A 9,453-nucleotide genomic window follows, 5' to 3' on the forward strand; every position below is an offset into this window, starting at 1 on the left:
CCAGCATCACCTTAAGAAACTTTGTATATGTACCGTTCTATTAAAAAACAATTTCTGTTTAATAACCGTAATTTGGAAGAAAATTGTATTCTTATCAAACATAATCGATCTTCCTACTATGGTCTCATTTTAAAAATAATAAATTAATTACATTTAACTTATAGATTTAGTCGTAATGGCTTCCAGATGGTTGCCGCGGCCGTTTACAGTGTGCCATGGTGCCGACGTTTCGCAAACATTGCAGTTTGCATCATCAGGGCTGGGAGACTCTGATATTCCCAGTATCATATGTAATATCAGACTCTGATATTACATACATATGCGTATATGTATAATATAAAAGATAATGCTAAATGGTACGTGCGTAACGCGCGCAATGTATTGTTTTAGTAATGAGTAAAAAACGTAAAATAGCACAGTTTTTTTATATCGAAAGATCGAAAAAACGAGTAATTGTATAAATTTGAATCTCATTTTCCTAAAAAATATTTTATAAAATTTTCAATTCATTTATAATCGTGGATTACTGCTGCGACGAGCACCTTACATATATTTGAAGTGTTTTCTTTATTCCAATTACCATAGATTTAGTAAAAGTACTATGGAAATTTGGATGTGTTTTACGACTTTTATATCAATTTTCTTTTTGAATGTTTTCGAATCTTGTACGAGTAAACTGTGCAATATAATAAACCTATTAATATATTGATAACACTTTAATTTTTTAATTGTCTCGCGATAGACGATTTGCAGTAGATCACTTGAAAGAATTGAAGAGATTTGATATCTCGTAAAACACTTTTCCCGGTTTTGAAAATTAGAAATTTATAATCGCATTCATAATCCATTTCTAACAATTATTTCAATTTCTTTAGATGCTGTTCTGACCGGCCGGCATGATTTTATTAATATCCACGCCAGAAAGCAAGAAGGAACCTTTAGAGCTTTAAGACGGCGCTGCTCGAGTGCCAAAAATAATCGGACTGGAGGTGAACTTCGCGGCCAGTGTGTTCCGCAGTAGTCACTGCCACTCGAGTGCTATCGTGAGCTATCACGGATCCGTGCTTTTCATAGAAAGAAATCTGAGAAACGTAACGTTCCTTCAGGAACGAGTAGCTGTCGCTAGAGCAAAAGAAAACGAAAACAGACGTGGCGGTTTTTGTTCATGCCGACGACTGCAGGTCGATGTTTCGTCTTTTATTTTATGTTGCTGTTCGTCGTGTGTCGGGCTAAAGACGCGCACATGTGAGTTCCGCATAGTTACGCAGTATAGAATGAAAAAGTCATGAATGCGCTCTAAGTAAATGAATTGAAGACTAAATAATGAGAAAAGAATTTTTTTAATGTTAAGAATTCGAAAAATTAGAGAATTGAATAATACAATATATATTTTTTATTGCTACAACAAGTCTAAAATTAACTAATTTATCAATGAATTATTATTATTTGTCTTTATAGTGTATTTTAATTTATTGCTTATCGTTGTTACCACATTTTTCGATGCAACTGTAATTATATTGATGCACTTTCTATTTAAATTAAATATTCACGATTTCTTCTCTCAAGAGTGGCCAAATGGGCAGACAAGCTGGGAACCGAGTTATGGGAACTCGCGAACGAAGTGGCCCGGCCCGAGGAATTGCTAGAAGTGAGTATGCGTGTTTACTTACTGTTAGATAGAGATAACAAATATCGAATACTAAGAATTCAAGCAATTCCGCGATTTTGTGTGCAAGATAACACATTCTTCAATTTTATCTTGGTAAGAAAAAATTCAAATTGCAATATTTTTTACAGTTTTATGATTATTTGCCAAAAAGCAATTGCAATTCTTTCTACATAATTTTCTAAATGTCTCCAATTTAAGTATCATAATTATTTCTAATGCTGCACGGATAACAAAGTATTGATGTTAAACGAATGGTACTTGATCATTCTTTTAGAAATACAAAAGCATGAACGCGAGAGTTGAAAAGAAGTCCGGAGAAGATTTGGTCAATGCAATCAGCGAAAATGTAGGTAGGATGTTGCGTCGAAAGATGGATGCAGTCACCTGCATTCGAATAGCGGCCGAAGCGGCTGCAGAGAGCTGGGATCCATCTCTCGAGCATGGTAACTTCTCCTACGTTTCCAGCAAATGCAGTCCTGTCATGGGACATGATTCAGCAAGTAAGAAGAAATATTGCACAAAGGAGGTGAAGGAGAAGAAGGTGAACGTGAAGGTGAAGGTGTATAGGTGAGCAAATTACTCTGCCTTACTGTAAATTTCTTCATTTTAAATAGCCTCCTACGAAAATTAGTCACGGAATTATTGGGGTTAAAACGAGCAAGAATTTTGACGAATTAAGAGCCAATGATGCACATAATTATTTTTTTTTACATTTGCATAGAACCAATTAGAAAGAATCTAAAGTTGATTCTTAAAATTATGTTTTTGTAATTTTATATGTTTATTAAGTTAGACTTGCAGAGTAATTTTGAGAAAATTACTATTAATAAATACGAGCGCAATAATATACTGTCGAAAGTGGAAAGCTATCATGTGAAATAAATCGACGAAGGAATATTACGAACTGATTCCAGAGACATGGAACTGACCGCGGACTCGCACTTTTACAACATCCCGGTGAACACGAGTTACTCATCGGTTCATATACCGACCAACGTATTTGATCTCACGCCAGATGTAGTTAAAGATATCGTAAGGACTGAGCCGTTGGACGACATGTTTCGTCAGAATTACGAATCTGATCCGGCATTGTCGTGGCAATACTTTGGTTCAGTCACTGGTATGCTTCGGCAATATCCTGCTATGGAATGGCGAACGAGCGCCGAAGACGACGACGACGACGACGACGACGACGACGATAATGATGATGATGCTGACGGTGACGACAATACCAAAGATAATAGTGATAGCAAAAATGATAATAACAAAAATGACAATAACGACGACGATAATGATGATGATAATGATGAGGATAATAATGAGGATGATGATGATTATGACGATGACGATGATACTCCTGCTGATTTGTATGACTGCAGAGTACGTAGTTGGTTCATTGAGGCAGCCACATGTAGCAAAGACATGGTGATCCTAATGGATATCAGTGGCAGTATGACCGGCATGGGAAAAACTATCGGTATGGAAAATCATTAGGAAAATGGAATTAAAAGTCTATATCTAAAACTTCTACAATCAGGTTTTGTCTGTATAGAAAATTTTTAACATTTAGAGAACAAGATGAAACAAAGATATACAACTTTTAGCTTAATAAATTCATATTTTAATTGACTTATCACGATTGTTAATTTTATAATGAAAATTATAACATTTTATTGTAATGTGAAGAGTTTTAATGACTTTATCTTAACGAAACGGTAATGTTATGGCAGCAAAGACAACGGTGAGCTCGATTCTGGACACCTTGTCGAATAACGACTTCGTTACACTGCTAAAATATAACAACGAGACGACCGATTTGGTGCCGTGTTTTAAGGATATGCTGATTCAAGCCACTCCAGAGAATATTGATACGTTCAAGAAATCTATGGATAATATCGGTAAAGGGGATGAGGTTGCCGACTTTCCCAGGGCCTTTAACAAGGCGTTCAGTCTACTTAAAACCTACCGAGACATACGCGGTTGCGACGCCGACTCACAGTGTAATCAGCTCATTATGCTCATTACTGACGGTGTTCCCGAAGGGAGGCTGGGAAATGAACTGAAGGAGGTTGTAATATAGGCATCACTTCATTGAATAACTTTTTGTTATTTTATATGTATATTGAAATTTCGCGTGGCGATGAAACTATTGGAGATTCTGTTAGCAGCGTAAATTAGTATGAAACTAATAAACAAGAAATGACACTAAATGAATAATAACAATAAGACATTTTTTAAATAAACATCACTCATTGTGATAGTTTCGTTTCTTCCATTTTAGGTGTTCAAAAAATGGAACTGGCAAGAAAATGGTACTTATGTACCAGTGCGGGTGTTTACGTATCTTATAGGGAAAGAAGTGACAAAGATGGATGAACTTCAATGGATGGTAAGATCGTGTCTGAATCACGGCGACTACAAGCATGTGCAAACGCAAGAGGAAGTGCGCGAACAGGTGCTCAAGTACATTCCGGTTGTGGCACGACCCTTGGTGCTTCAGAGTCTGGTACATCCTATCGTGTGGACCCATGCTTATGCCGACATTACGGTAGGAATTATCATTTTAAATACGATATAGTTCTTATACAATTAAAAAATATTCAACTGTACAATTGCATCTCTTGCAATTAGTTGAGTTTAAAGAAAATTTGTCTGAAAAGCGAAGATGTTATTAATGTTATTATACGACATTTGTAGTAAGAAAAGCCTAAAGTTTTTCAAAAAGTAATTTTTATGTTGTTGTGAACGTTAATATTTGTTATACTAGTTAAAAAAATTTTTTTAATTGCAGTTTATTTACTATTGCGGGTAATTTTGCCTTTATGTTTTTTTTCCTACGATATCTAAATGTGTTGTAAAAGCGAGGGCATGTATAAAAGAATAAGATAAATGTACGTAAATCCCATCAGAATCCGGCACTTGCCGCTTGGCTATGGCTGGTGATGAAGCATGAAGAACAAAAATCGCGACTACAAAGGTTTCTGAAGGGAAAACAGCTGGGCGTGCGAATAAACGAGGACGCAATCTACATACAGCAGGTTTAGATACAATCACGAAAGCACCCCTGCTGCCTGTCCCTAGGCTTTCAAAGTGCTCCGTGTAGATCTGTATCGCGCTATATCTCCCTTGGCACAAGCTCCTGTACTTAATCTCTCGAATACCAAACGGAAGTACTAGGATCACGCGATGTAATTTTGTTAAAAAAATTTTTTACAAACTTTACAGATATTAAAACTTTGTTTTAAATTAATGAATAATTTCCAATTTTGCTCTGTTTGGTATTATTCGCGTAAAATCAGGTGAGGTAACAAAACCTAGCCTTTTGATCGACTTTTTAAAATATTACTAATTTCATAATAAATATTAATTGTGCGTAATTAGAATATGATTTAGTTGAGCACACCTTGCTTGAGCTTAAAGTCAATTGCTTGATATCCGGAGGAATTAGCCTTAGATCGCTCAAGTGTCAACTTGGAGAACTGGACAAACACCTGCAAATAATTAATCGCTAGGTATTGGGATATGGCTAATCGATGCACCGAGTGGTCTCCGGTTGATTGATTATTATTTACAGGCTGAGAACTTAGTATCTTGAACTGGGTTTAGTACCCTGTTGATTGGGCTTCATCAAATTTATTTTGATTTATTTCCCATTATTAGATCAGTGTTAGATGCTGTACAAGATGTTCGGGATTAAGCGGACAATCAAAGACCTCAGCTCTTTAAAAATACCACTCTGTACTATGAGACTTCTTAAATCAGATTCTGATTCAAGAATGTTACTTGCGATGAGAAATGTGTTTGTATAGTCAATTCTTGTGAGACTTTGATTGCACCCTTGGTGCCGGGACACGCTCCAATGCTCTACCTCGGCATTGGAGTAACCGAGAGTGGATTAGATAGTGTGGCTCTCCGCTTTTGTTCCACCCTGGCGACGTGTTCGCTCCTCTTAATGAAAATTTCTAGAGGGAATGATGTGATATCTTGTCATCGAAACTGTTCTTCATTTTTGCGATTGCTCTGCGTAGCTGCACAAGGACGAGAACATTGAGGAGGACCCATCCACCCTGAACACCACCGCCCGGCAAGAATATAGACTGTTGACCTCCGTGGGCACGCCTGTGTTCGATCGCATGAACAATCGCGACAACGTGACAGATGCGGCGAATGATACACTGCTCGGCGTGGCCGGAACGGACGTGCCGCTCGGCGACATTCGCAAACTTACGTTGCCATACAAACTCGGCGTGAACGGCTACGCCTTCATTGTGTCTAACAACGGCTACGTTATACTGCATCCAGATCTCCGGCCGGTCCACAAAGGCCGGCTTAAATTGAACTATAACAGCATCGACCTCACGGAGGTGGAAATACTTGACGATGGACGCGAACCAAGGTAGCGTAATGACATTTTCATCATTTATTACAGTTTCTTCCATAGATCCTGAGCAAATATGAAACATGGTATTAAGTACTAAGAAACATCTTATATTTTTTCGCTTAATCATTACATTGCTTCTGTTATCATCTTTTATTTGAAATGTTTAACAATTAAAGTTTACTAATTAAAAATGGGCGCAGGAATCCTGGACCTGAGATATTGGAGTTGAGATCAGCGTTAGTGGATCACAAGCGGGGTAACATGACAGAGATTCCTGTGAAATTACATTATGATGACAATCGTCGTGTCCACCTCGAGAAACGTGATTATTTTTATGCGCCTCTACCTGGCACTCCATTTAGCCTCGCAGTCGTTATACCTAACTATGGAAGTACATGGATCAAGGTAGAAGCAGCGCCAAAACAGCAATTTCACTATTCTTAAGTGACCGCCTTTAAAATAATTCCATGCACATAATTATACTAATTAATAAATAATTACGGAATGCATTAAGTAAATAATTATACATATGATTGTGCGGTGTAAATTAAATATCTATTGAAATAACCGAATTCTTCAAGGTTGGCGACGAGATCCGCAAGCACCAGAACATGAACATGAACGTGTCAGATTACTTTATGGGCGATCATTGGCGCGTACATTCGAACTGGGTGTATTGTCGTTACCATTATCTAGAAGGTCACGAGTTTGACAGTTCAGAAGATGAATTGCGTCACTTTTTGGCGCTGATGAGCCGGCCCGGTTGGCGCTGGTCCGAACAATACGAGGCTTATCCGCCCATAGACGAAAATGTCGACGAAGAGCCCAATTGTGGTAGGCAGACACTCAAGCACGACGATTACTACTGCAACAAGGAGTTGCTGCAGTTGCTCGTGTTCGATGCCAAGGCAACGAACAACAGCTTTCACGGTGACTATATGGAGGATTTACCTCCAAGAGCTCGGGATCTGGCACATCTCTATGGTATCTTTATTAGGTTTATCGCGACGCAAAGTGGTCTTACCAGATGGCATTATTTGAGGGCTAGTGAGCTACCGAATGCGGAAAACAGTATTGTTTTTGGCGATCTTTATAGACGAGCAGTGGATGAGCCTTGGTACAAAGGCGCGATCTTTCAGAATGAATTAGATTCCGACAGTATTTTTTTATCCGGTAAGAATCGTATTTACTGTGGACACAGAACATTTTATAATTTTTAATTATAAAATTCTCCGATAAAAAATGAACATTCATATAATGATTTATGACAAGATTTATGATTATATCTGACAATGAGATGTCTAGTGTAATACGAAATAAAATATCTCTCGTATCATACAGTTCCATCGGAAGCAGGCGCGGACGCGATAGTGACAGCTTCACTGAGCCTGTCACCCAAGGATGGCGGCAAGAAAGCGCCGGCAGCCGTAGTGGGTTTTCAAATACCGATGAGAGATCTATACAAGCGATTCATCGCGTTGACTTCAGTGACGACGAATCCACTGATGAATTGTGCCCACAATTGGATCGACTGCTACCTGCTAGACCAGAACGGCTACGTAGTAATCTCGGATGCACATAACGACACTGGGCAATTTATGGGTACGCAGGAAGGCGCCGTCATGCTATCTATGGTCAACCAGGGCGTTTATGATCCAGTCGAGATCTATGACTATCAAGCATGGTGTCAAGAGGTCGTAAGTAATATATGCCAAAAAGTAAATCGATGATTGATAAGAATACTGTGTGCGTTAAAAAGTCATATTTAGGTACCTCATAGTTGAATTGATAATTATAAAAATTATAAAAGAGAACTTTTTACACTTGGAAGAATTACAAATAGTTGTGAAGAACAAACTTTTCCAGAGTCTCTTTTTTTATTTTACAAAAGAAAGAATGCTTTTATTGGGACGCGAATATTGTTCTAGCGAATCGGAAACTCCGCCAGTAGCTTGATGGAGCCGCTGCAACATGTTGCAAGGTTGTTGCTCTGGTTTCTGCTGCGGTTGATGTGGTTTGCGACCCAGTTTGTAAACTTGCCCGCCATTCACGGCAAAGTCCACTTTGATGAGGATTTACCAGATCCGCCACCAGAACCGACACGCTATCTCTATCACTATCCCTGCGATCAAAAGCGAACACTCTATACGTTGAACGAGACCGTTGCTGCAAAAGGCGTCACCAATCACTCCGACTACTGTTCACGTCCCTTTTACGCTCAGAGAGTAAATATTTTCTATTTTACTTGAGATCGATATAATTTTATGGTTTTTATGTAGAATAAATGTTATTTTGCCAAATTATTATTATTTTTTTGTCAAATAATCATACAAAACTAACATACGTTCATCTATTATATTATTACTAATATTATATTATATTTTCGACTTCGATAAACGCTTCTAAATAGTGTTAAATGAATGTAGAGACTTATTGTTAGTACGTATGGAACTGCGACAACCATACACAAATATCATACTTTTTTCAACATTTTTAATGTTAAAAACAGTACAGAGAAATTGTTTCAAAGTTCATAAAATAAATGTGCATTTTACGTCATCTATGAATAATTAAAAACGATTTTTTTGTATACGTCATTGAGCCTTTAATGGTATTATAATTTATTGTTAATTATTTGTTTTGCAACAATGCATTGAAAGTCAGTTTAATAGATTAGCAAGATAGCTGTGTTTGTCAGATATAATGAATCTTTATTATCGTCAAATGTTTTTAACACTTGAAATGAAACTAGAACAGATTTATCAGATTTCTTGAGCTATTCATAATATTAATGCTTCCTATTTTATGTTTTTTACTTTTTAATTTATAGTTACATTTCTTAACATATTCATGCCGTTGAATGAATTGATGGGGATTTCACGAAAAGATGTGTATAATCAGGTAGTTTCCAGAAAAAATAATCACCTATAATAATTTATAGGTGGCACACACTAATCTATTGCTGGTCGTGGTGAACAGCATGTACCCAACGTGCTACAAAAGATTGGAAGTAACACCCGTCAACATCTCACCCCTTGAGTACACAAATAGCACGGGCGATAAACCTTGTCACAAGATTCCATTGAACGCCTTGAAGAGACGCAGGTTGAAGAATTGCTTTACGGAACATCCTCTGGAATACGAGACTTATGGTTGCGGTGCATCTGCATCGATGGTGTCCTCTTTGCTGTTGTGTATCACTGTTGCTAGGATTTTATATGTCTTTGTATGACAACAATTTAGTTGTCCTTGGTACATGGTAACTGTATTGTCTTATAATAACATAATAAAAGTTCAATAAAATGATAAAACGTAAGTTTTCTCCCCAAATCATAATTTTATACATTAGTAAAAAATAAATATATAAATAATTTTTAATGTAGAATATATTAGTTTTTTTTTA

General features: G+C 37.2%; 1 protein-coding gene across 3 annotated transcripts in view; it reads left to right on the forward strand.

The window, feature by feature from the left end:
• The window catches only part of LOC105566747 (voltage-dependent calcium channel subunit alpha-2/delta-4), an 18,845-nt gene extending 9,484 nt beyond the window's left edge, over positions 1–9,361 (forward strand). Inside the window, exons 3-16 of one of the 3 annotated variants that reach the window (XM_012020989.1) lie at positions 187–356; positions 876–1,245; positions 1,567–1,648; positions 1,944–2,236; positions 2,584–3,146; positions 3,400–3,737; positions 3,951–4,217; positions 4,579–4,707; positions 5,698–6,065; positions 6,251–6,455; positions 6,632–7,223; positions 7,392–7,747; positions 7,979–8,275; positions 8,992–9,361. In XM_012020989.1, the coding sequence (XP_011876379.1) occupies positions 1,166–1,245; positions 1,567–1,648; positions 1,944–2,236; positions 2,584–3,146; positions 3,400–3,737; positions 3,951–4,217; positions 4,579–4,707; positions 5,698–6,065; positions 6,251–6,455; positions 6,632–7,223; positions 7,392–7,747; positions 7,979–8,275; positions 8,992–9,282 (3,861 nt within the window). In that variant the 5' untranslated portion in view covers positions 187–356; positions 876–1,165 and the 3' untranslated portion in view covers positions 9,283–9,361. The remainder of the gene's footprint in view (positions 1–186; positions 357–875; positions 1,246–1,566; positions 1,649–1,943; positions 2,237–2,583; positions 3,147–3,399; positions 3,738–3,950; positions 4,218–4,578; positions 4,708–5,697; positions 6,066–6,250; positions 6,456–6,631; positions 7,224–7,391; positions 7,748–7,978; positions 8,276–8,991) is intronic. The other 2 variants (XM_012020990.1, XM_012020991.1) reach the window with 2 other exon arrangements.
• The last annotated feature ends 92 nt before the right edge of the window (positions 9,362–9,453 follow it).

The sequence above is a fragment of the Vollenhovia emeryi genome, unplaced genomic scaffold (genome assembly GCF_000949405.1).
Source record: "Vollenhovia emeryi isolate VEMERY1.0 unplaced genomic scaffold, V.emery_V1.0 DF939142.1, whole genome shotgun sequence".
In the NCBI taxonomy this organism is placed as follows: domain Eukaryota; kingdom Metazoa; phylum Arthropoda; class Insecta; order Hymenoptera; family Formicidae; genus Vollenhovia; species Vollenhovia emeryi.